A 27,419-nucleotide genomic window follows, 5' to 3' on the forward strand; every position below is an offset into this window, starting at 1 on the left:
CAAACACCAACCCAAGTCTTGCTACTTGGCAATTTTTAGAACCTCTCATACAGCTTCTCAGGCAAAAACAAACTATAAATTCCCAAATCAAAAATTACAGATGGTCAAGCAAATTAAATTTCTTATCAATTTCTTTAGTTGTTTTCACTATGTTTATGCACATTCTCTGAACTCCCTGAGAAGCCGCATTGATCTTTTTGGATGCTTTGCCCTATTTCTCATTTGAGATTTTTGGTGATAACATAATTAATTTAGAATTTAATATTTTGATTTTTCCATCATTCCAAAGCTATGTTCTTTTTAAGCGTTATGAAAATCTCAAGGTTCTTTAAGCTTTTCCTCCCCTGTGATCTTAAGTTCAAGCCAAATGGTTAGATTTATCCTATCACTTCACCCTGAGAGAATTCTGTCAGAAGCAGTATTCGGTTTGTAAGCAAAGCAGGAAAACGTCAGCAACATTCTCATATTCCCTTAAAATAATTTCCATAATATAATATTGAGGTTTACTGCTTGATACCTTACAGGATTGGATATTAAGGATCAGTGTTTATTTCTGAGCACCTATTTCATGAGCAAAACAATTACTTGTTCTTTTCAGCATTGTCCAAAGACAGTAGCTTTATTCTCTAAATACTTTAACAAAAAACAGAATTTTCTGACTGATCATTTATGTTTATATGAGAAGTTAGTGGCCCAGGCATGATTTAAGGAGATAATGTCCTTTATACGTTAATTTTATTCTTGTTATTTTACTTGGATTAACTTCTATTTCTAAATACTTGATCGATTTCACAATATTTTATGCACGTAGTCAAACTTTCATACGCTAACATGAAAACCTATTCAAAGGGGTTATAACATTGGACCCAGAGTGTTTGACTCCTATTTCTGTATTTAATTACTAGTTAGAAATAAGTATTTATATTGCATGTACTAAGTAACTGCAGGTGACACAAAAGAAATAAAAAATGATCTTTGTCTTAAAAGTATCTTTTTAGGTATGAAGACAAAGCAGAAGAAACATACAAGGAAAAAAAACTGGAAAAAAATTCTGGCCCATGTGTAAGATAGTAAGTACCAGAAGGAAATTCCCTGGTGGTCCAGTGGTTAGGACTCTGCAATTTCACTGCCAGGGCATGGTTTGATCCCAGGTGGGGAACTAAGAATCCCTCATGGTGAAGTGCGGCCAAAAAAGAAAAAGAGAGTAACAGCTACCTGGGCTACCAGTGTCAAGCTAAATGAGCACTTTTCCTGGGTGATGCACTGTGCTTAGCCTTTGACATGTAGCAGTACCTCAATAAAAACAGCTCCATTCTACAGAGGAGAAAAATGAGGCTGGGAAACTTCAGTAACTTGAAATTGGTATTCAAACCAACAACTCCTACCAAAACCATGCTCTTTATGTAGTACCGTCTTCCTGATAGTGAGTGAGTGAAGGTCACTCAGTTGTGTCCGACTCTTTGCAATCCCGTGGACTACATGCAGCCCATGGAATTCTCCAGGCCAGAATACTGGAGTGGGTAACCGTTCCTTTCTCCAGGGGATCTTCCCAACCCAGGGATTGAACCCAGGTTCCCCGATTGCAGGGGGATTTTTTTTTACCAGCTGAGCCCTGCCTGATAGTAAGGGATAAAATATTCATTTTCTTTTACTTTTTAAAAAACCTTTGTCTACTATTTTACTAATTTTTTTACAGCTTTGTTAAGATACAATTGACATACAAAGTATTGATTTATTACGTTTGTATAGTATCAAATGATTACCATAGATAATACCTCCATCATGTCATGTAATTATCATTTTCTATTTGTGGTGAGAGCCTTTAAAATCTACCTTCTTAGCAACATTCCTTTACTCTAGATATTTCAATTCAAACCTCTTGAAAACCAGGATGATGTTACCTAATTCTTTTGTGGGCTTCCTCAGTAGCTCAGTGGTAAAGAATCCCCATGTAATACAGGAGACTTGGGTTCAATCCCTGGGTGAGACGATCCCTTGGAGAAGAAATGGCAACCCACTCCAATATTCTTTTTTTTTTTTTTGCTGCTTGTTCAATAAGTTTATTATTGTCTCTATCTGAAAAATCTTGCTAGAAAATTGTGGTTTTGTTTAACTCTCGGCAGCCCATTCCCAAGCTCTAAGGAAGCCTGCTTGCTTCTGAGCTACCTGATCTTTCTTCTGGGCAAGCGACATTTTGGGATGGTTCTGCCTCTTCTTTTTAACTTCTTTCTTAGGCTTCTCATGCACTGAATTTTCTCGTGTTGCAGCATGAGCTTTCTTATACATTTCCTCCGTCATGTTTGGAGTTACGTTCGTTATGTACTGAGAAAATTGTTTCTTGTAAGCATCCTCATCTTCTTCAATTAGCTAATGCATGTAATCTACAACATTCTGCCCCGTGATGTGCTTTCGGTGTACCTCAGCACTGAATTCTTTGCTTTTTGAGTCATAACCAGGGAACCGTTTGTACTATGAGGGATAGACCAGCCTCCATTGACAGCTCCCTTTAGGGCCTCAAAAACTTTATTCCTGGTAGTAGTTCTGGCAAGTCCTGCATCTAGGTAACAAGTGAAGGCACCAGGTTGACCATCAACGCCTTCCACATTGTATTTATCTCCAGTCACTTTGACTTGGCCTTCATAAATTTTGTCCATACCAAATCTATTAATAAGCCTGCAGGCCAGCAGCAGGCCAGTACAATATGCTGCAGCAAGATTTGTCAGCCCAACCTTCACACCATGTTTTGGGAGTTCGTGAGCATAAGCTGCACAAACTATCATATCTCCTTCTATACAGGCATAAGAAACCTGACAAATAATGTCTCTGTTTGTTACATGACGATCATTCTATATTTAGGTGTGTTGTACGTATTTTTATCTTGGATTACCAATCGTTTCTGAGCATAGTTGTCAGTTTTGCCCTCTTGCTGTATTCTGAATTTCACTTTGTATCTCTTGAAGTATCTCTTTGTATCTCTTGTATCCTTGTTCTTGACAACTTGAACAATCCCTACCATGTGGAACAGAACCCTGACTGGAGGGCTTGCCACAGAGCTGCAGGAGCAGTGCGGTTTTGGAGGTGGAAAAGCCTCACGCCAATATTCTTGTGTAGGAAATCCCACAGGAGACTCGGGTTCAGTCTGTGGGATCGCAAAGAGTCAGACACGCTTAGCGACTAAACAACAATAAAGATTCCTTTGTATCACTCTGTACCCTGCACAGTGCTTGGCATGGATGGTACAAATGTTCCAGCTTCCCCAAGCATGAACTGCAAACAGAATTACCAAAATCATGGCAACAGCAGTATAAACTTGGTGTGCTAGACCTTTTCTAAAAGAAAGAGTATAACATAAGAGATATCAGGTGGTTTTTTCGTGGTTTGCATACCCACTAATCTCTTGGTGCCTCCTGAGTTGTTTCTTTCTTTGGGGATTTTTCACCTGAACTTTGATCTCAGTTCACTTCCTCTTGCCTTTAAGTGTGTGTGCGTGCTAAGCCGCTTCTGCCTTTAAGAGACAGCTCAGTCTTCACCTGTTCTGTGGAGGGAACATTCCCTGACTTCTTGAGGTAGAAGCAAGTCCTTTCTCCTTTGTGTTCTGCTACTCCTAGTATTACACTTCATAGCTACGTGGGACAGTATGTAACACTGATATGTTTGTGTGGGGGTGGGGGTGAGGTGGTGCATTTACAGGGAAGCCTGGGAGAAGTTCATTGCCATCTAGTGGGGAGATAAATCTGTAACACAATATACATCTCACATCATGGCTGTGTAGATTTACATGACATGTTAAGATATATAAGTAGGTAGACAGGTAGGTAGGTAGATAGAAGGAAGAAGTTTTCCTTGACCTTCATAGGATTCCTGGCTAGGTCTAAAAATGAAACTGACAAAGACAGAAGAGCAAGAGAAAAGCACACAAATTTATTTAATGTAAGTTTTACATCACATAGAAGTCTTCAAAAGGAAATGAAGACTCATGGGAATTCCCTGGCCATTCTGTAGTTAGGACTCTATACTTCCCCTGCAGGGAACACAAGTTCCATCCCCAGTCCGGGAACTATGATTCTGCATGCTGTGTGGCGTAGCCAATAAAAAAAAGAAAAAAGAAATGAAGACCCACAGAAACAGTTAGGCCTGAGTATTTTTATGCTAGATTTGATGAAGAGAGGATAGTCATGGAAGAATATAATAGGTTAGAGAATATGAGGTAATCAAAGTAAACTGGGGAAAACTTAGCAAAGCCAATTTGTTAGGATTCTTCTCCGGGTCCATTTGTCTTTGGAGAAAGAATGCTCCTTCCCTACAGGTATAGAGACAGCAACTCTCACAGGAGGTTCTTTGAAAGGCAATAGTGGGGAGAAGTTCAGAGTAACTGTTTTAGAGCTTCTATTGTTTTCTCAAACTCCTTCCACTTAAAATAGTCAATATCCAAGGTGCCATATTTTGAGGAATCAAGTCCCCGACCCCATCATTAGTAAAGCATAGTTCAAATTGCCCCACTGGAAACTTTTCAAGATTTAAATAGCTGTTTCTTGAAAAATAAAAAAAGAATTTAAAGGTCAAGTTAGTTTGATAAATTCAAAATTAAATAAAGTTAAAAATTTAAATGTATGCTTTAATTTTTCCTTGCAATATTTCTCAAAACTCTTGATGTGTGGATGTGCATTGGGAACCTCCCAAGTGTGAATCCAGTGTGCAGCATTTCCTAATCACATGTGCCCATAGAATTCCTTCTTTTTTTTCACGCCCTGTAGAACAAAATGTAGAGCTTGATTTCATGGTTGAGAATAGAGAAAGACATTACTGTCATCATGGATTCATTGCCTACATTTGGATCAGCATGTTAAGTTTCCTCATCTGCAAAATGGGGATAATACTTGTTTCATATTGCTGTTGGCAAATCAGAAAAGGTTTATAAAATGCTTAGGTGTTCTCGGTAGATCTTTGCAATTACAACAATTAACAACAATATATCTGGGATCTGACTATTTATCTTCAGAACCTCAGTGTTTTGCAGAGTCCTGAATCTGCTGAGTTGAGTTCAGACTGTTACACATGGCTCAGCTTCAGCTCCCTCCCAATGGCTTCCCTCCTATCTGTTTCCTTTGTCCTTTAACAATATTGGAGTCCATCTTAGATGAGTCCCATTGTGGTCATGGTCCTGTTGCTTACTATCTTCTTGTAAAAAACAAATATAAGGTAAAAGAAGAAATGAGGTTTGAACTAAATAATTTCCAGAGTTCATGTTCTCTAAAATTTTAAGGGATGGGATTTTCCTGGTGGTTCAGGGGTTAGGTCTCGGTGCTTTCACTGCTGTGGTCCCATGTTCAGTTCCTGGTCAGGGAACTAATATCCCACAAGCTTCATGGTGCAGCCAAAAATAAAATAAAAAATAAAATTCTAGGGGAGACCAAAAGTAATTCTCAAGCTGTATCAGGTAGCGTTTTATTGCTCTTTTGACTGGGTTGATGAGCACAAATGTCTATATACCTTTATTTTTTTCAGTTAGGAAGTCCAACGTAAACTAGATTGCCATCAACATTCTTGATATAAAGGAATTTGATTTTGGTTAATCTTTTATCAGATAACATGTCAGTTTTACATATGACTATAGAGCACTATCAACTAGAATTTCTGTCTAAAAGTCATTTCATGCATCTGTTCCCTGACCTATTCACAGTAAGTGCAGCTGTAGGGTGGTTCTCTATGTAGGATTCAGAAACACTGCCATTTTTTAAATAAACCAGATGTTTTCCGTTTCAAAGAAAAAGATCACACCTAGTGAAGCATTTGTTTACAAGCTTCACAATAATACCAGAGAAAAGTTTCAAGGGACATGGATCACAGAAATCAGCTGAACACCACACTTTGCCAATTTCCTGCGAAGTTACAAAAGAAACACACCAAAGCAGACTCCGTGCTGGCTGTGAGGATTTGTAGATTAAGGCTGCAGTGACCAACAGATTACAGTGAGAGTTATTGTCTGAAGAGAGACTGCCACTTTATTTGGTTTCTGCCCATTTTCCCAAAACACGTCCTGGGATACACATCCGAAGGAGTGGTTTTTAAAACATGTCTTAAAATGAGTGTTTATGGAAACTTCAGGAACACTTTGGGAGTAGATTTCCTCCAAACAAAAACAAAACCAACACATTTTAAAAACCGAAAGTGAAAATATGTATAACTTGTTAGTGACTAATCATTGGGGAACCGGGTTTGGTATTCGACCAGTGACTAGACTGAAGCAAAATCATCCTTGGGTAGTTTTCTTCTGTTATTTTCTCTTTCTTTTTTTAAAAGGAAGCAAACTGTTGATCCGCGGGCCATCCATTTGAAAAAGGCTGAAGGCGCTTCCGGACGAGGGAGCCCCAGCCAGGCCCGGAGGGTTCCAGCGACTACCCGCGCCGCCAGCGAGGTTTCCGGGAACCTGGGCGCGGCGCTCGGCCGGCCGAGGCGCGTGAGTGGGCGACCCCTTCCCGCGCTGCCATTCCTGCTCCTAGTGGGCCCGGCTGGAGAGGCTGTGAGTGGCGACCCTGTGGGCTCCGCGGGGCCGGGGACCTCCGGTGGGGTTGAGGGTTGGTGGGAACGCCTGGCGGAGAGTAGGGTGTCGTTGGCTCTGCGACCCCATTCCCTGCGCCGCCCTCCTGCGCTGCCCGCTGCCGAGGTCGTGGGGGCCACCTAGCCGCCGAGGGGGCGCGGCTGCCCCCTGCCCACGGGGCTTTCTGCCTGCAGCCCCGGCCTCTGACCCCGTCTCCTTTGCTTTGCTTCATTTAGGAAATTAAAACTTAAAATGGTTTGTGTTTCCCCACTGTTTCTGTAGTGTCTCTGGAGAAAGTTCTTAGGAAAACAGATTCCTTAGGGAGATTTAGTCTCCTGGCAGGCGCAGGGTTTGGCAGTCGTGCCTGATTTTTCAGAACATACAGGAATTTTATTTAAAGAGACATCCAAAACAGAATGTGGTGTTTCCCTATCTATGCGACACGCATAAGTTAAAAAACAACAGGAAGCAATCCTGTCTGTGCATCTCCACCTCCTTTTTCCCTTCCTTTGCCTCATTTCCTTTGTTTTTGCTGCCAGGCATGCCTATGGGAAGATTTGCCTTAGGGAAGTAGGTGGTGAACAGGTGGAGGTGATTTGTACTGTTTTTTTTCATTTGCTGCCATAATAAATTACCATGGACTCAGTAAAACCTTAAAAGCTACAAATTTATCTTAAAATTATGTATGGGGGATTTCCCTGGCCGTCCAGTGGTTAGACTTTGTGTTTCCATTGCAGAGGTCATGGGTTTGATCCCTGGTCGAGGAACTAAGGTCCTCCATGCCCTGCAACCTGTCCAGATTACCACACGCACACACACACACACACACACAAAATTCAGTATAAGTCTGGGTGGCCTTCACTAAGTTAAAATCAAGGTGTTAGCTGCTCTGCCTGCCTTTCTGGAGGTTAATGATGTGAACCTGTTTTCTCGTCTTTTATGCTTCTATCGATTGCTCATCTCCTTTGGCTCAGGAGTGGTGCCGTATCTCCATCCTCAAAACCAGCAGGATTGCATCTCTCTGACTATTCTTCCCTTGTCACATCTCACTCTGATTCTGCCCTTCTCCCTTCCTCTTTCACTTTGAAGAAGGACCCTGATGATTACATTGTTCCCCACCAATAATCCAGGAAGAGCTTTATATTTTAAAGTCAGCTGTAAATTAGCAACCTTAATTCAGTCTATAACCTTAGTTCTCCTTTGCAGCATAACCCAACATTTTCACAGATTATGGGGGTTAGGATGTGGACCTCTTTAAAAGGGCCATTATTTTGCCTACCTTTTGAGTGCATAAAAGGAAAGCTATTACTATGCATCCCATTCATCAAGGAGGGAAAGTATCCAGATACTAGATATGCTGTAACAAGTTCTGGGAATATTAAGTAGTAGACCATTTATATGAGTTAAATGTATTACTGAGAGCTTTTATTACAAGCATTAAGAATAGACTTAAAAAAGCAGTTAAAGAATGTTGCAGTTTCTGCTTTCTGGAAATGTAATGAGAACATTTCATAGAACACTGCATGCCCCAGGTGTCCGGGGCTGAGCAAATACCTGAGTCAAGATACCAGGCAGTCCTATAAACATTAAGTGTTTTCAGTATGTGAACTCGTGCTCTGAATGGATACAGGGAAGAGGGAATGTAGGCCCTGGCCTCAAGGTCATGACCATCTTGTCATGGAAAATGACAAAAGTAGCCTAGTAGGCTGCCGTCTATGGGGTCGCACAGAGTCGGACATGACTGAAGCGACCTAGCAGCAGCAGCAGCAGCAGACAAATAAAGCTCCCCAAAAGAGGTAATGGGGAAGAAGTAACATCATTTGGGGGAATCAGAAAAGACTTCAAGAACTTGGGGGTGGAATTTGGGATGGGCATTGAAGAACAGTAGGATTTCATTAAGTGGAAATTAAGGTTGGCAGGGGAGGGAGGATGTGACATTGAGGAACATGAGGGAGAAGAGAAACCCTTAGGTTGTTCAGTGTGGTTAAGGAACTTGGTCCAGGAGTTGTCTAAATAAGACAGGGTTCAGTTCAGTTCAGTCACTCCGTAGGGTCCAACTCTTTGCGACCCCATGAATCGCAGCATGCCAGGCCTCCCTGTCCATCACCAACTCCCGGAGTTCACACAAACTCATGCCCATCAAGTTGGTGATGCCATCCAGCCATCTCCTCCTCTGTCGTCCCCTTCTCCTCCTGCCCCCAATCCCTCCCAGCATCAGAGTCTTTTCCAACGAGTCAACTCTTTGCATGAGGTGGCCAACTAAGACTAGTTGGGGTTAAATTGTGTAAGATCTGGGATGAATAGCGTTGTAAAGACTGCAGTTGTTGATGCAATAAGAACTACTAATATGTATCTTTAAAAAATTTTTTGAACCCTTTCAAACTTACAGAAAAGTTACAAGTAACAACTTTTCTTTTTCCTGAGTTATTTGAGTGCAGGTATCATGACCCATTAACCTGGAAGTCTTGAGTATTTATTTCCTGTAAAAAAAAAAAAAAAGGTATTCTTTACATAACTACAATACAGTGATCAAGATCAGAAAATTAATATAGGTACATTAATGCCATCTAATCCTTTGATGTAATTTGAATTTTGCCGGTTGTCCCTATTATATAGTGTATAACAAACAGAGCCAAGAATGATGCATGGTGTTTAGTTACGATGTATCTTTAGCCTCCTGTCTGGGACAGTTTTTCAGTCTTTACTTGGCTTTCATGTGCTTAACACTTTTGAATGAAACAGGCCAGTGTGTCTCCTGTTTCCTCATTCTTAGATTCAGCTTGTGCATCTTTGGCAGGAATATCACAGAAGTCTTGCTGTGTTCTTGCTGGGCCTATCATATGTCAGATAATTTTGATGTATCTCATTATTTACTTTGACTACTTCATTATAGTGGCATCTGCCTGGCTTCTTCACTAAAATTTATTCTTTTCCACTTTGAAATTAATGTGTTTTTTTGGGGGAAGTATTTCTTTTGTTTGTTTGTTTTTGTTTTGCTTTAAGAAGCTTTCTTCATAGTGACCCCCAAACAGGAAACAACCAAATACCCACCTCCAGGAGAATGGATAAACCAAGTGTGAACTATCCATGTTAGGAATACTACACAGCAATAAAAAGGAATAAGCTACGAATACATGCAATAACGTGAACAAATCTCCAAAACATGTTGAGTTTAAAACTACTACTACTACTACTACTAAGTCACCTCAGTCGTGTCCGACTCTGTGCGACCCCATAGACAGCAGCCCACCAGGCTCCGCCGTCCCTGGGATTCTCCAGGCAAGAACACTGGAGTGGGTTGCCATTTCCTTCTCCAATGCATGAAAGTGAAAAGTGAAAGTGAAGTCGCTCAGTCGTCTCTGACTCTAAGCGACCCCATGGACTGTAGCCCACCAGGCTCCTCTGTCCATGGGATTTTCCAGGCAAGATTACTGGAGTGGGGTGCCATTGCCTTCTCCATTAAAACTCTAGCACATATAAAAGGATACATGCTAAATTATTCTACTTATGTGAAGTTCAAGAACAGGTTGCTCAGTGTAAGGAAACTTTAACACAATTTAAAAATATCATTTCTTGAGTACAAACTATGTCCCTAGCATTCTTTTAGTACTGTTCCAGTATCGTTCTGGATAAAGTAGGGCATACTTTCGAGAACAAAACAAAAATCACTGCCCTTGTGGTGCTTATATTCTTGAAAATCAGCTTGATATGTTCAATGCAGAAGGGCAAGCTGATAGTTACCCCTACTGAAGTTGTTGATCTCCTTCAGGGCTGATGAGTAACACCTAAGTGGTTGAGATTGCACAGAAATTTGGTTAGCAGTACTTGTATTTTAAGCTACTTAAATGGTCCTTTTTTCACAAAAATATCAATTTATCTATCTGTTTTAGTACTAAGTGGATTTAATTATTGCTGTCATTTATCTCTATGCTTAATCAATTCCCAAATTTTCCCAGTAAGAACCCCCTCAAGCTGGACTCTGTTCTTGTGACATCTCATCACTCTTTGAGCACTTCTTGCTTTCTGGCATCATAAGACGCTTGTCTTATACTTTTCCTGTCCCAGTTCTAGAAACGGCCATTTCTCTGAATAGCCTTGGTTCCTAGTAGCTGAGAATGGTATTAGAAACCAAATTCTGGATGCTAAATGTGCTCATTGCTATTGTCTTTGTTACCAGGCCCCTTTAGCAGACAGAACTGGGAAATATCACACATATGCACACTTATACCTATATTTAAATTTCTGTACTTTCCTATCAATCCATCAGAAATCATGAGATTATACTGATATCTCCAGTTCCATTTCGTAGCATTAATTCTATTTTTTTTCCCTTTCCATATTTACAATCACCTTCTCTGACAATGAAGAACCTGGCTCCTATTGTCCTCCATATATTTACTTACTTGATAAATCATGTTTATGTACCTTTAGCCACTGGGAGCTCCATGTTTGCAGCTTTTGACCACTTTCCTCCAAATCACCTTCCAGACCACCCTCTGCCTCTGGTAAGCACACACAAAAAATATTTCCAAACCATATATCTGATGCATGTATATGTACAGTGCTTAGTCATGTCAGACTCTTTACCACCCTTTTGACTGTAACCCTCCAGGCTCCTCCGTGCATGGGATTTTCCAGGCAGGAAAATCCAGTCCATTGGAGTGGGCTGCCATTTCCTTCTCCAAGGGATCTTTTCAATCAGGGATCAAAAGGGTGTCTCCTGTGTCTCCTGCATTGCAGATGGATTCTTTACCTGCTGAGCCACAGGCAAAGCTGCAGTATATCTGATAAGGGGTTAATATCCAAAATATATAAAGAACTCATGAAACTCAATGCTAAAATATCTAATAACTCAATTAAAAACTGGGCAAAAGGACTTAAAAAGACATTTCTCCAAAGAAGATATATGAAAGATCAAAAGGAACATGAAAAGATGCTCACCATTACTAATCACTGTTGCTGCTGCTGCTAAGTTGCCTCAGTCGTCTCTGACTCTGTGCGACCCCATAGACGGCAGCCCACCAGGCTCCCTGTCCCTGGGATTCTCCAGGCAAGAACACTGGAGTGGGTTGCCATTTCCTTCTCCAATGCATGAAAGTGAAAAGGGAAAGTGAAGTTGCTCAGTTGTGTCCGACTCTTCGCAACCCCATGGACGGCAGCCCACCAGGCTTCTCCGTCCATGGGATTTTCCAGGCAAGAGTACTGGAGTGGGGTGCCATTGCCTTCTCCTACTAATCACTAGTGCAATGTAAATTGAAATCCCAGTGAGATGACATCTTACATCTATTGGAATGGCCATCATCAAAAAGACAAGAGTTAACAAATGCTGACAGGATGTGGAGAGAAGGGAACCCTTGTGCACTCTTGATGTGAATGTAAATTGGTGCATTCACTATGGAAAATAGTTATGGAGAATCCTCAAAAAATTGAAAGTAGAATTACCATATGACCCATCTTTTGGACACTGCTTAGGTTCACACTGAGTAAACTAAGCCATAATTAATTTTTTGCTAATCTTCTATTATATTTTTAAAGAGAAATACCTGTCTTTTCTGTTTGTTCTATAGGAATAGTGAGAATTTAGTCAGTTGAAATCTTGGAAGATTGTGTTACTAGACACATTATTAATATGCTTCTAAAACAGTAAAAATAGTGGTGGTATTCCTTGTGTCATATTTGATCTGGGACTTCTCCATTTTGGTAAATTCATATGCAGGCAAGAGTTTTTACTCTTTTGATGCCAGTCTGATAAAGCCTATGAGCTTTTCTCAAAAAGTTTTTTAAGTAGTCTAAAACAAAATACAGAGAATTATAAAGGAAACCAGTTATATTGAAATACGATTATCAGTGTTATTTAAAAAGCAAATTTTTAATTTAGTAATGTATACCAGTATACTGATACCTTCCCAGGTGGCGCTAGTGGTAAAGAACCTGCCTGCCAGTGTAGGAGACCCAAGAGGCTGGGGTTCAATCCTTAGGTCATGAAGATCTCCTGGAAAAGCGCATGGCAACCCACTCCAGCTTTCTTGCCTGGAGAATCCCATGGATAGAGGAGCCTGTTGGGCTAAAGTCCATGGGGTCGCAGAATCGGACACTGAGTGACTAACACTTGGCTTCACTTTCCACTTTACCAGTATACTACAGTTTATTATAAGGCTGTATTATTATGGTCATGAGTTTAATAGCTGTCATAATTTTGAAGCAGGGTTAAGCACAAGCAATGTTTCAGGCTATCTGGGAGAGTTAAAATATTTTATGAAACTATATGCCATCCTGGAGATGTTTTAAAAATTAACTAATTGATTAATGTTTGGCTGCACTGGGCCTTCATTGCTGTGAGGGCGTTTCTCTAGGTGTGGTGAGGGAGGGCTATGCTTCAGTTGCTGTGCTTGGGCTTCTCACTGTGCTGGATTCTCTCGTTGCCGAGCATGGACCCCAGGGCACAAGGGCTTCAGTAATTGAGGCACATGCCTGGTGACTTTCGTCACAGGTGCTACAAGTACCATGTGACTTGTTGCCTATAATCATATTTGAAGAGAATGCCATTTCAATCAGAGATTTTTAGAAATAAACATGAATTTTGTTTCTCATGTTCTAGTGTATGAACTCAGGGGAAGTTTTGTGAAAACCTCTGTTATCATAGAGGAAAGGTGTTTGGAGATATTTTCACTCCAGTACATTCTTGGAGTATAATAAGGAGAATTAAATATTTAAATTAAAGCCTTTGGAAAAAGTCTAGAGGACTGAAATAATAGTCTTTTAAAATGGAGTGTCATATCGTGATTGAGATGAGAACTACAAAGGAATGTTAATACCTATTATGTTCTATTATGGTATTGAAATGCAAAGGATTTTTAGAACCTTTTAAATATTTATGGATGTGAAAGTTATTTGAAATACAGAATTTGTTTGAATATAGTTCACATGATATTAAAGACTTTGGTGGTAGGGGAAAAGATATAGCAAAGAAGAGATATTTTATCCATAAAAAGGTAAAAGATATTTTTTCTTCTTTGTGTGTATGTACCATTTTCGAAGTATTTATTCATTTTAATTGGAGGCTAATTACTTTGCAATATTGTGGTGGTTTTTGCCATACACTGACATGAATCAGCCATGGGTATACATGTGTTCCCCATCCTGAACCCCCTCCCACCTCCCTCCCCATCTCTTCCCTCTGGGTCATCCCAGTGCACCAACCCTGAGCACCCTGCCTCATGCATCAAATCTGGACTGGCTATTTATTTCACATATGATAATATATGTGTTTCAATGCTATTCTCTCAAATCATTCCACCCTCGCCCTCTCCCACAGAGTCCAAAAGTCTGTTCTTTACATCTGTGTCTCTTTTGCTGTCTCACATATAGGGTCATTGTTACCATCTTTCTAAATTCCATATATATGCGTTAATGTACTGTATTGACGTTTTTCTTTCTGACTTACTTCACTCTGTATAATAGGCTCCGGTTTCATCCACCTCATTAAAACTGATTAAAATGCATGCTTTTTAATAGCTGAGTAATATTCCACTGTGTATATGTACCACAGCTTTCTTATCCATTCGTCTGTCGAGGGACATCCAGGTTGCTTCCAAGTCCTGGCTTTTGTAAACAGTGCTGTGATGAACACTGGGGTACACATGTCTCTTTCAATTCTGGTTTCCTCTGTGTGTATGCCCAGCGGTGGGATTGCTGGGTCATATGGCAGTTCTCTTTCCAGTTTTTAAAGGCATCTCCACACTGTTCTCCATAGTGGCTGTAGTTTGTGAAGTGTTTATTTTTTTATAATTAATAGGGAGTCATGGCAGCTGATGAAGATAACAAAGAACAAGTCCTTAAGGAATGTGAGCAAGCTGAAGAAGTTATGAAAGATAAACAAAACCAGGTAAAAAGGAAAAATTACTGAGTACTATTAAAAATTGACCTATCTATTGGTTTTGCAGTGAGGCATGTTTCATATGTCTTTGTCCAACACTAACTTGAATTTGGGAGAGTATTAGGGTTTTCAGTTTTTTTTTTTTTCACTTCTAATATTCAAGACTGACAAGAAGAATCACATTTCTATTCTTTCTCTTACACAACTCACATTAACTGCTTTTTTATTTCCTTTCATTTCTTTGACTTGCACCTAGAAGTTAAGAGCTTTGTTAACAATTATATGATCAGATCCAAGATGGAATGGAGGCTATGCTTTAAACTACCTGAGCTATATTGTGGGAAAAAAATCTGTAATTGCCCCAGACTAACATATGTCCACAATTATGGTGCAATTTAAAATTCATGTTTCGAGTCACAAATAGCTAGGAATGAGTTGGTAGAGCACTGAGCTAAGATTCAGAAGACATGGGTCTCAATCCTTGCTCTACTATAAACATTTCTGTGACTTTGGTAAGCATGAAAGGTTGTTTCCTTGTTTATATGATAGAGATAATAATCCTTGGCAGTCGTAGGAAAATAACAGATAATGATGTATCAGTTCAGTTCAGTTCAGTCGCTCAGTCGTGTCCAACTCTTTGCGACGCCATGAATTGCAGCACACCAGGCCTCCCTGTCCATCACCAACTCCCGGAGTTCACTCAAACTTATGTCCATCAAGTCAGTGATGCCATCTAGCCATCTCATCCTCTGTCGTCCTCTTCTCCTGCTGCCCACAATCCCTCCCAGCATCAGAATCTTTTCCAATGAGTCAACTCTTCACATGAGGTGGCCAAAGTATTGGAGTTTCAGCTTTAGCATCAGTCCTTCCAAAGAACACCCAGGACTGATGTCTTTTAGAATGGACTGGTTGGATCTTCTTGCAGTCCAGGGACTCTAAGAGTCTTCTCCAACACCACAGTTCAAAAGCATCAATTCTTCAGCGCTCAGCTTTCTTCACAGTCCAACTCTCACATCCATACATGACCACTGGAAAAACCATAGCCTTGATTAGACGGACCTTTGTTGGCAAAGTAATGTCTCTGCTTCTGAATATGCTATCTAGGTTGGTCATAACTTTCCTTCCAAGAAGTAAGCGTCTTTTAATTTCATGGCTGAAATCACAATCTGCAATGATTTTGGAGCCCCCCAAAATAAAGTCTGACACTGTTTCCACTGTTTCCCCATCTGTTTCCCATGAAGTGATGGGACCAGATGCCATGATCTTAGTTTTCTGAATGTTGAGCTTTTAAGCTCAACTTTTTCACTCTCCTCTTTCACTTTCATCAAGAGGCTATTTAGTTCCTCTTCACTTTCTGATGTATAACATTGTACAAATGTTTATTCATGTGATCATATTTATTCTGAGACTATCTAATGTCTTTCTTTGCCTTGTTCAGAGAGAGAAATTTTGCTTCTTTAACTCATTTGGAAAAATGAGGTTGGGGCTCTTTAAATTTGGACTGTTATTTTATTTTATTTTTTAGAAATCAGTTAGTGAAATCATAAAGGAAAATATTCAGTTAAAGAAGGAGATCCAAGAACTTGAAGCTGAGTTACAAGAGACCACCAGGACCTCTCAGGTACCCCTTTAATTATTTTTGTATCTCATTTTAACAGATGCTAATTTTTTTTCAGAAAAAGAAATTTAATGATACAGAAGTCATTTGTAAGACATTATGATCATTCATGTCACCACTGTTTTCCAAACTGAAAACAATCAACTCTCCCTCCATAGTAGAATGAATTTATAAATTGGGGTGTATTCACATAATGGAATACTGCACAGCAATGAAAATGAACAGGCAATAACTATATACAATAATATGGATGAATTTCATAGACACAATGTTGAGCCAAAAGAGGAAAAAGAGGGCGTACCATATACCTTGACTTAAGTAGAGCACAAAAGCACAGTGTTAGAAGTTAGTATGGTGCTTACTGTTAGAGGCAGGTAGAAACTGGAAGGGAACCCCAGAGGGCTTCTGAGTCGTTGGTCTTGTCCTGATGATTGATCTGGGTGCTGGTCACAGGTGCATGATCCCTCCATAACATTTCATCTTGCTATAAATTATTGTGGGATGCCCTGGTGGCTCAGATGGTAAAGAGTCTGTCCGCAGTGCGGGAGACCTGAGTTCAGTCCCTGGGTCTGCAAGATCCTCTGGAGAAGGAAATGGCAACCTATTCCAGTATTCTTGCCTGGAGAATCCCACGGATGGAGGAGTCTGGTGGGCTACAGCCCATAGGGTCGCGAAGAGTCAGACACGACTGAGCAACTTTATATATTCACTCACTCACTCACACATTTATGCTAATGCATGTTTTAATATTCATTATACATTAATACAACACACACAGCCTCCCAGTGATGGTCATTATCAATCACTTTTGGGTCAAAGTCTTGGTCTTCTCGCTAAATTTTTTCATTGCTCTCCTCATCCAAGTAATAATTTAAGTGCGTTTCACAGTTTAAAAAAAAAAATTGGAAGAGTATCTTCACCATTTAAATTATTTCTTAATTTTTCCTTTGTTTGAGTTAGACAGCTCTCCTTTTTTCTTCATCAAAATCCAGATTGTTAAAACACTTACTTTAAAGCATTATCACTTTTTATTTCTGAAGTTGGGGGTAGAATGTTAAATATCGAAAGTGAGGTTTCTTGTGTTTGTGAGGTTTAGAGAAGTCTCTGTTAAGATCCTGCATAATTTTTAGACCGGAGCTAGAATCACTTAATTCTACAACCCAAATGGGCCTTGGGAATCCAGCCAGCTTAGTTGATCCGCTTCACAGAGGACTGAAAACTGGGCTCTAGGGACCATGAGTGCATTGCTCCCTGCCATGGTGCACTCAGGACTAGAAGCAGGCATTCCCACTCTCACTGGGGAAAGCTCTTGACCCTTCTGGGTATACTGGATGTTTCTCTGTTATTGGAAAACACTGTCTTTTCACACTGCAGATTGTTTTGAAATCAGACTTATGGTAATCAGAAATTCTACCAAAGTGACATGTCAAATTGTAGAATAAATGTCAGATTAGACCAAATGACTCATTGGCTGTTTCTAATCTCTTCATGATAACACTTTTTCTTGCAACATGTGAAATAACCGTGAGAAATAGAGATGAAAACACCTGACTCATTTGTGCATTTCTGTGTGACTGTACTGTGTGTTCGGGGCTTCCCTGGCAGCTCAGTAGTAAAGAATCTGCCTACCAGTACAGGAGACATGGATTTGGTCCCTGGCTCGGGAAGATCCCCTGGAGAAGGAAATGGCAACCTTCTCCAGTATTCTTGCTTGGGAAATCCCATGGACAGAGGAGTCTGACAGGCTATAGTCCAAGGGGTTACAAAAAGAGTCAGATATCACTTAGAGGCTAAACAACAGAGACCTGTTCATCCTAGTGATTTTCAGCACCAAAGTATAACCACTTAACTTTATCCTCCAGATTTTTTTTTTTTAACAAATCTTGCTATTGGTATCCCTTCACATTTTTATAAACCTAAGTTGTGGGAATGGTTAAAAGTTGATGGACAGGTGTTGAGGAAGGGGGAATTTAAATTTGATAAATTTTAAGTCACTGAACTGAATTTAGGAGTTTCTCTTTGGATGACATTACCTGAGTTTGCTGTCAAAATAGCTGCAGTATGCACCCACGTCTATTTCATACCTCTTTGCAATGAGACCAAAGATACTGTGCAGTGATTCCTTTGTGAAACAGCCTATTATTGGCATAGTTGTTTAGAAGATACTTTTCTGTAGGAATGATGTAGGCTTAAGAACCAAACAACACACAGTATTGACCAGTTTAAACACTGATTGATTAGAAAAAGTTAGAGACTATATACTTACAATTTCATCTGTGAAATAATAAATTACTGAGTATTTTTCTGGGAAGAAGCAGTTACTAGTGATATTAAATCAGCGTTCTGTGGGGTTCTGAAGTCAGTGGAGAATGAATTATTGGATGATGAGATCACATTATCATTGGAAGGACTTAAGTTACTTCTTGTGTTGATTTTAATCAAACCTTTCTGTTTGAATTAGATTAATGAGGATATTCCTGAAACAAAGATAAAGTTCACATCTGTGGAGAATCCTGAGAGTGACAGCGAGTTTTCAGACATCTCCTATTCATGTCAAGTGAGCTCAAAAGTCCCTTATGAGCTGCAAAAAGGACAAGCACTTATTACCTTTGAAAAAGAAGAAGGTATGACTAATATTCAAAAACTTGACCATGTTACCTTTAGAAAGCACGGGGACTTCCAAAGAGTTTTTGTAGATATTTGGCCATTGCTTTAGAATTTTTATAGCATTTCGTCCTATCCTCATAGGGGTGCCCTGAGGTAGATAGGATTATTCCTGTTTTACAGACCAGAAAACAAGACTCTGAGATGTTGAGTGATTTGAACATGATCACTAGCACAGAATGTGAGTGCTCTAGAAATCAAACCCATGTTGTGATGCCCAATACCAGCATTTTTACACTACTCCTGCTACTTGCCAATGATAATCCTAGTCATAATGTTTCAAAGTAGCAAAGCAGAGAGTTCTGACAGACATGATCTCATTTTATACTCACATGACTCTGTAAAAGTAATAAGATAGAGACACTGTTTACATCATTAAGAAACCAGATTCTCAGATGTTTCAGTGATTTACCTAAGTGCACAAGGCATGAGAATGAAAAGAGCTCTGGAGTCAAAGATTTGGCATGGGACCTGATGTTTGCCATGGTGTGGAACCCTCTTGAGAACTGGGGACACCTTAATGAGAATCTGGCTTTGAATGCCAGCTGTGCCTCTTCTTTTTTTAAACAAACCAAAACAGCACTTTATTTATTTATTGACTGCGTCGGGTCTTGGTTGCATCACTTGGGATCTTTGTTGCGGTGCGTAGGCTTAGTTGCCCCGCGGCATGTGGGATCTTAGTTCCCCAGCAGGGCGTCCAACCCGTGTCCCCTGCAGTTGGAAGGCAGATTCTTAACCACTGGACCACCAGAGAAGTCCCAGTATTTTTATGTATTTGTTTGACTGCACCAGGTCTTGGTTGTGGCATATGGGATCTAGTTTCCTGACCGGAACCGACCCTGGGCTCCCTGCATTGGGAACAAAGAGCTGTAGCCACTGGACCACCAGGAAAGTCCCCAGCTTTGCCTCTTTACAGAAGTGTAGTTTGGGTTGGGTTCTTTATAAATCTCAAGTTTTTATGGCAGGCCTTGTAACAATGCCTACCTCATGGGGTTGCTTTGAATATTAAATGAGAAGCGTTGAAAAAATACTTAGCACAGTATCTGATACATAATAAACACTTAATAAATGTTAGTTGTCATTATTGCTCCATGCTAGAAATTTTTTAACTAAGGAAACAAAAGCTTGCTTGCATAAGGTCCATATAGGTAACAAACAGCCGAGCTGAGAGCCAAACCCCAAGTACCCTTGTACTTTCTACTGGACCGTTATTCCGCTGAGCAGGCCACCATCTGGGCCTCTGTTCTCAGATTTGTCAAGTGATGGGTGGGATCAGATATTCACAAGCCCTTCCAGTGCTCAGGTGCTGGGAGTCTATGATTATAACTCATGTCTCCTGATGCCTGTTTAGTTACTATAGCCTGAAAATAAATAGAAAGGCATTCTGGCAGGTCACTATATGCACACACTCTTTGTCCACCCTGGCTCCACCCCTGTAGCTGCGGATGGAGGGTGAGGTCAAGAGCCCTGTTGGCCATTGGTGGTGGTCACTGGGATATAACTGAAAGATGGAAGTGAGGCTTTGGGAAGTTGGGATCCCGCACAGAAATCACCTGGGGCTGCTGAGAATAAGATTCTCTTCAGAGACAGCTGTGTCACTGCTCCCACCCTTGGCGTGACTCTGACGTCCTGCTCCTCTGGGACTGCTTTGGGTTCCTACACAAACCAATGGGAGTTGGCTTTTGACAGTCAGAGTCACAAGGGTTGAAATACAAGTAGTGCCTCTCAACTGCGTCAGATCACCAGATGTTGGAGGTTTGGGGGGCGAGGGAGAGGTGGGGATGGGGAGGGAAAGGTCATCATCTAAGTATTACTTATAGTTGGCCTCCTCTGCTATTGTTGCTTGTTGTCATTAACAACAACAGAAACGCTATAATTCAAGTTACAGAGTCATATCATGGTACGAGGCATCTGAATTCCCACATGACAACGCCCTGTTTCTCTCTTTCTCTGGCTGTGGTGTGTTGTCTGGTTGTCATAAACACATGTGAGGTTTACAAGCCCAGGACTGGGCATCTTTTGTCTTCATGACGTATTAGAATAAAAGCTCCAATATCAACAAGTAAAGTGTTATGAACTCTCATGTCACACAGTTTAAAAAAACACATACCCACATTCATTTTAAACTGACATAGTTGCTGTTGGATTGCTAATGATTTTTGGCAAAATTGTACTACAGAGCCTCTCCTATTTGCATGGATAAATTAGATTTGATAGTTTTGTGGTCAGTATACCAAGGCTATTGACTTTTTAATGAATGATCTCAAGAGCATTTTAGTAAAAGTAGAATTCTTTGTTAAATATGACCCGCCTTCCAAAAAAAAATGAGACTCACTCTTTGATATTTAAGTCTATGTGGTCTTTAATATGTAATCTTTGGGAAAGACAGAGATAAGAACAAATATTTATTTCTATGGTGCTTGTAACATATTAAGAAGAAGTGAGAAATGATGAAAAGATTAATTGTCAGAATTAATCTGACCTACAAAAGTCTTCCCAGCTTACTCAACCTGGAAGAAATTTCTGGCTGTGCTTTAATGTACTGAGGGAATTCGCTGATAATTCTGTCAACAGTGGAAAGGAGGGGTGTGGACTGTACTGAATTTCTAAAGGATCATCAGGCTTATCTCTTAAACTTGAGGATTTCTACGTTGTAAATTTATGCTGATGTATTTTGGCATTAATATATCCTAGTATGGTGGCAACACCATTATTATTTAGAAATCCTAAGAAAAATGTAAAAATAAGATCCCTGAAAATTAAAGAAAATTTGGAGACTTCCCTGGTAGTCCTGTGGTTAAGAACCTGCCTGCCAATGCAGGGGACGCAGCTTTGATCCCTAGTCTGGAAACTGAGATCCCCACATGCCTTGGGGCAAATAAGCTGGCGCACCGCAGCCACCGAGCCCACTCTCTAGAGCCAACGTACCACAACTAGAGCGGAAGCCCCACTCACCTCAACTCAGCATCACCAAAAATAAACAACACCAAAAAAACACTTTTTTAAAATAAAAAAAATTAAAGGAAAGCTCAACTACCCAGGATTATTTTTTTATTAAGCCAAACATGTAAAAATGTATTGAAATATTGGAAATTAATACTTCCCGAATTATTTTTCAGTTGCCCAAAATGTGATCAAAATGGCACGCCATCTTGTGCAGGTGCAGAATGAAAATGTGATGCTCATGGCCAACCCAGTTCCATTAAATTCAGGAGTCAGATTCCAGGTAACATGGTGATCACAGCTTTTTAGAATGCTATTAAGCACGGATACTTCTTATCCATATTCCTGAACATGAAACAATTTCCCAGGTTTATGTAGGAGTGTCTAAAATGAAAATCAGCGTTACTGACATTCCTGATGAACTGCCAGAAAGTCAGATGAGAGACAAGCTAGAACTGAGTTTCTCTAAGTCTCGCAACGGAGGCGGAGAAGTGGAGTGCGTGGAGTATGACAAGCAGACCGGGAGCGCCCTCATCACCTTTGTGGAAAGTGGAGGTATTCCAGCATTGAGAGAGTTAAACAGTGCTCTAGCGTTTAAATTATGCTCTGCCAGGTCTGAAAATATTTCTTTTTCTACTTCTTTTCTTTGGAATTTATTAGGCAGCATAATAACAGGGATGTTTTTAACCTTATAAAATGGTAGTGTCCTGAAAATGATTTTCCTGAATACTGTTAAGAATAAGGTTAGAAATAACAAGTCCCCCCGTGTTAGTACCTTCCTATCGCCTGCCAGGCATGGAGCTGGGTGTTTCATATATATGTCTCCTCTGATCCATAGCACAGCTCTAAATGTAGGTGTTACATTCATTTTAATGATGAGGCAGCTAAGACATATGCAAGATAAGTAGTTTATCCAAGATCACACAGTGGGTGTGTGGCAGAGAAATTGTGCGACTCCATGGACTATAGCCTGCCAGGCTTCTCTGTCCATGGAATTCTCCAGGCCAGAATACTGGGGTGGTTAGCCTTTCCCTTCTCCAGGGGATCTTCCCGACCCAGGGATTGAACCCCGGTCTCCCGCATTGCAGGCAGATTCTTTACCAGCTGAGCCACAAGGGAAGTCCTACATATATATATATATATATATAGCTTTTCCAGCTGAGCCACTAGGGAAGCTTGTTTTATATATATATATATCTATATCTTTCTCTCTCTATATATATGTAGATTCTTTACCAGCTGAGCCACTAGGGAAGCTTGTTTTATATATATATATATGTAAGACTTCCCCAGCTGAGCCACTAGGGAAGCTATATATATATATGTAGGACTTCCCTTGTGGCTCAGCTGGTAAAGAATCTGCCTGCAATGTGGGAGACCGGGGTTCAATCCCTGGGTCGGGAAGATCCCCTGGAGAAGGGAGAGGCTGACCACCCCAGTATTCTGGCCTGGAGAATTCCATGGACTGTAGAGTCCATGGGGTCACAAAGAGCTGGACGTGACTGAGCGACTTTCACTTTCACACATATGTATCTATGTGTATGTATATATATATAAAACTGTCTCTTCCATTGCACTTTTTACCATTGACAAGGGCCTCTTAGATGGAGGGAATCGTTTCCAGGAAGAAAAAGGGGGAGAGCTGTTCCCTTTTTCAGTAGAAACAGACTTTTAAAATAATCTTAGGGAGGTTTACATTATTATCATTAAAAATAAAAGGTTCTCCAGCTGCTTCTGTTGGTATGTGCAAGTGACTTTCTTTTTTATTAATTCCTTTTTAGTTGGAGGATAATTGCTTTATAACATTGTGATAGCTTCTGCCATACAACAGTGTGAACCAGCCATAAGTGTACATGTGTCCCCTCCCATTTGAGCCTCCCATCAATCCCCTGCCCACCCTCCCCAGGCTGTCACAGAGCTCCACGCTGAGCTCCCGGTGTTAAACAGCGGCTTCCCACTAGCTCTCTGTTTTACATATCTGTTTTATTTTCAGGGCTGCTGTCTCAATTCCTCCCACCCTCTCCTTCCCCCACTGTGTCCAAAGTCAACTAATTTTCAATAAAAAAAAAGTCTCTTGCTCTGGTTAGTTCTTAGGGCTTCTCCTGAGTTTATTACATATGATAGAAATCCAGCCATACAATTAAAAGCCATTGCCTGATTAGATTTTTTCATAATAAAAAAATACATGCTTTTTAAAGAAAATTGAAATAATAAAGAGTATTAATTTAATAAAAATTGAGACATTTCCTTAAATTTCCAAACTCCCTTTGTCCTGTTATGTAGTTATGGTTAGGTGAATGTTTTTCAAAATCTTTCTGGAATTGCTAGATAATATGGTAATTCTATATTGAATGTTTGAGGAACCGCCATACTGCTTTCCACAGTGACTGCACCATTGCGTCCCTACTAGCAGTGTATCAGGGCACCAGTTCCTCCACGTTCTCGCCAGCAAGGGTCTGCACTGTTAATTGCTGTACCACATTGCTGATTGAAGGTGGACTGGTGAGAGGAGAAAAGAAGGGATCAGATATTCTTAAGAACTGTTTCTGTTAAACTTTATGCAATCTTGACACATTAGCTGTTTCCCCTCTAGGAGAAAAATGCTTCTAAAAATAATTCTGATTATTTTTTATGTTGGAGAAAACCGATGAATTCTTTTTTTTATTTGCATTCATGTTTTCTGGATGACATTCAGCACCCTTCCACCTTTGATTAACATCATTATAGAGGTTTATTGAATGTCATGTATCAGTTACAGTAATTTTATGTATATCATAGTAATGTAGGTTCTATAAATCTCTCACATAAAGATATAGAGAGAGTATTCTAATCATATTTTTCATGTATACTTCTTGAAAGATTGGGAAATACTGGGTTTTGTTAGGGCGGCTGGGTTACTTTTTGCAGATGGTTATCCCATTTTATGTAGCTCAACGTGGGTCTATCCGAGGCCTTTGTAGCACATTGTCCATTGACTGACTAATAGTGTAAGACAGATGGAGCTGAGTCTGTTTATCATTTGGTCTTACGTTTTTCAAAACTATGTACTGTGAATTGTTTAAAAGCGACTTTCAGTTCAGTTTAGTTGCTCAGTCGTGTCCGACTCTTTGTGACTCCATGAGTCCCAGCATGCCAGGCCTCCCTGTCCATCACCAACTCCTGGAGTTCACCCAAACTCATGTCCATCGAGTCGGTGATGCCATCCAGCCATCTCATCCTCTGCTGTCCCCTTCTCCTCCTGCCAGAGTTTCTTAAAAATTAATCACTCAAGTCACTGTTTACTTTGACATTCTATTTGAAGGAAGTTTTATCTTTGGTTAAAAATGTTTATGATAAAGAAGAAAATGTATATAATAAAGAAGAAAATAATTTTTAAAAATTTATTTTTAGTTGCTGACAAGATTTTGAAAATGAAAGACTATCCTCTTTATATAAATCAAAACTGCTATAGAGTTACGGTTTCTCCATACACAGAAACATACTTGAAAAAGTTTCAGGTAAAGTCATCTCTTTTCTTTCATTTTGGAAGCTAATTGCTTGACTCCCCACCCCCACAAAAATAAAAAGTTATGATTCTGTTTTCATTTGAATCTTATTAATGAGGAATATCAAAATAGTCTCTTCATATCTGCTTGGTACAGAATGAATTTTTCTATTTTAAGAATAGTTTTTAATGTAAAACTGTACCTTATTTAATTGACTGTGGCACAATATTTTTATATGTGGAGACATACCTACATTTTTCTCATATATCTACTATCATTGAGCATTAAAAATGGTTTCCCTTTCTTATTTTTTCTGAATTCATTATCTTTACTCCAAACCTGCTGCTTTTTTCTGTTCCTAAAAGAAAGATCATCTTTTCTGTTCCTAAAAGGTCATCATGATCTGCCTAGCCTACCATCCTGAAAACTGGAACTCAAGCCTAACTCTTGGTTTAGCTTCACCTCCAACATCCATTTCATCACTCAGGTTTTCCACTTCCACTTCTCACTGCTTCTCTAACTGATCTCTCTGTCCATAGAGTTGCCTTCCTTTCCTCCACTTGCCACATTTCTGCTAGAGTTATCTTTCTGAAACTCACGTCTAACTCTGATATTCTCTTCCTTGAAAAATCTTCCTGAGGCCCCTTGTCTCTCTTAGGATAATGTCCAAAATATTGAGCAGAGCTTATAAAATGTAAAGTTTTGCAATTCAGAGTTCTTAGAAAATTGCTGTTTATCTTTTATTTTTCTATTTTCCTCCTTAGGTATTTTCAGGCGTATCTAAGAGGACAGTGCTTCTGACAGGATTGAAAGACCTTCAGATGACAGATGAAGAAACTGTAGAGGATTTCATTAGCATTCACTTTCAGCGGGAGAAGAATGGAGGTGGAGAAGTCGAGGTGGTCAAATGTTCCCTCGGGCAACCTCACACAGCATACTTTGAAGAATAGGCTCATGGAATCCTATGAAAATTGGAGCTTCTGAACCCAACTTCCTGTCAGTGCTTGACAAAAATGATTGTCCCGTTCCTTAAAAAAAAATGAAACGTGTAATTCTTTAGTATTCGTTTGTCCTTAGATACAAAATATATTTCTGTGATTTTAAATTCTTTGTTTCCAACTGTGCAGCATGTTTACAAATGCAGTAACTGTATTAAAACAGTTTTTTTCATAAATTTTGTGGCTGAATGCCATGTCTGTTGAAAAGAACCGTAAGTCATCCAGTTGTCCGCCTGCCGTGTGGACTCCTTCGGTCATAGTCTCGTGGGCTCCAGTCTGTTTTGGCTCTAGGTCCACCAACATGCAGACTTGACTCTTAACATTTCCCCAGAGAAATGTTGCATTTAGCAGTTTGTAATTTCTGTAGACTTTACTGACTTCTCAAGGAACTTCAAGAGCAATGCTTTTCCACTTGGCCCAGCATTTCATCCCACAGCCCCAAAGTCTTTCTCAGAGCTGAGTGTGGTCTTTCTCTTGAACTTTCACCCAGAATGCCAAGTGTCCCCTGATTCCTTTCAAGACATCTCCCCTCCAAATTGAACTTGTAAACACTGGAATGTTCTTTTACACTTATAATGTAAGGAGTCAGTTTAACGGATTGAAAAACCTTGGAATAAAGAGATTAAGTGTAAAGCTAGTGACTCATCATACATCTTGGGAGATGCTGGGAGTGAATGTCTGCGCCATACCTACCGGTTAGGGGCTTAAAATTTAGCTGGAGAGAGACTGAGTTTATTACCATCACGCTGTTTTTAATCTGCAGAAATTAAATGGGAAAATTCAAGGTTCCTATCGAAGAAGGTAAAATTCGCTTTGGTAAAGAATATTTGGACAGTTTTAATCCTAATGTTTCGTGAAGAGCCAACAGCAGAATTAAATTCATATTAAAATGATGGCAGAAATGACATGCTTTTAGAAAAGATTATAAACCTATCCAATGCTGCCTGCCATCTAAAATAAAGGGAAAACTAAAGAAAAAAAATATTGGTTTTGCTTCTGATATTTTATTTTTAGGTTTTAAAGTTGTTATTGTGTGTGTGCTCAGTCATGTTTGACTTTTTTGTGACCCTATGAACTGTAGTCTGCCGGGCTCCTCTGACCATGGAATTTTCTAGGCAAGAATACTGCAGTGGGTTGCCATTTCCTCCACCAGGGGATCTTCCCAAGGATCGAACCAGCGTCTCCTGCATTGCTGGTGGATCCCTTACCGCTGAGCCACTGGGGAAAGCCTTAAAGGTGTTATAGTAGCATCAGAAATATTCACTACTCTTATATTTCTCTTTGGAATAAGAAATGG

The 27,419-nt window shown here is 40.0% G+C and overlaps 1 protein-coding gene and 1 pseudogene across 7 annotated transcripts; one reads left to right on the plus strand and one right to left on the minus strand.

Annotated features, from left to right (window-relative positions):
- Positions 1 to 2,109: 2,109 nt before the first annotated feature.
- LOC138432428 (large ribosomal subunit protein uL18 pseudogene) lies at positions 2,110 to 3,016 on the minus strand (annotated as a pseudogene).
- Positions 3,017 to 5,758: 2,742 nt separating this feature from the next.
- NMI (N-myc and STAT interactor) lies at positions 5,759 to 26,755 on the plus strand. Of its 7 annotated transcripts, none has more exons than XM_069577595.1 (9): positions 5,759 to 6,520; positions 10,970 to 11,043; positions 14,334 to 14,423; positions 15,940 to 16,035; positions 18,494 to 18,656; positions 21,816 to 21,922; positions 22,008 to 22,194; positions 25,030 to 25,136; positions 25,889 to 26,755. In XM_069577595.1, the coding sequence occupies exons 2-9, from the start codon at positions 10,984 to 10,986 to the stop codon at positions 26,072 to 26,074; spliced, it is 996 nt and encodes a 331-aa protein (XP_069433696.1). In that variant the 5' UTR covers positions 5,759 to 6,520; positions 10,970 to 10,983; the 3' UTR covers positions 26,075 to 26,755. The 7 variants fall into 7 exon arrangements, with proteins under 7 accessions (XP_069433696.1, XP_069433699.1, XP_069433697.1 ...); XM_069577598.1 differs by having other exon boundaries at positions 5,899 to 6,520; positions 10,906 to 11,043; XM_069577596.1 differs by having other exon boundaries at positions 5,918 to 6,457.
- Positions 26,756 to 27,419: the final 664 nt, after the last annotated feature.

The sequence above is a fragment of the Ovis canadensis genome, chromosome 2, assembly GCF_042477335.2.
Source record: "Ovis canadensis isolate MfBH-ARS-UI-01 breed Bighorn chromosome 2, ARS-UI_OviCan_v2, whole genome shotgun sequence".
Taxonomy (NCBI): domain Eukaryota; kingdom Metazoa; phylum Chordata; class Mammalia; order Artiodactyla; family Bovidae; genus Ovis; species Ovis canadensis.

What these genes read in the sequence shown, in the direction of transcription:
- NMI (XM_069577595.1), top strand. Translation starts at nt 10,984, where the DNA reads ATGTTTGCAGCTTTTGACCACTTTCCTCCAAATCACCTTCCAGACCAC. An exon ending in TGAAAGATAAACAAAACCAG is followed by an intron (nt 14,424 to 15,939) that starts GTAAAAAGGAAA and finishes TTTATTTTTTAG; the next exon opens with AAATCAGTTAGTGAAATCAT. An exon ending in AGACCACCAGGACCTCTCAG is followed by an intron (nt 16,036 to 18,493) that starts GTACCCCTTTAA and finishes TGTTTGAATTAG; the next exon opens with ATTAATGAGGATATTCCTGA.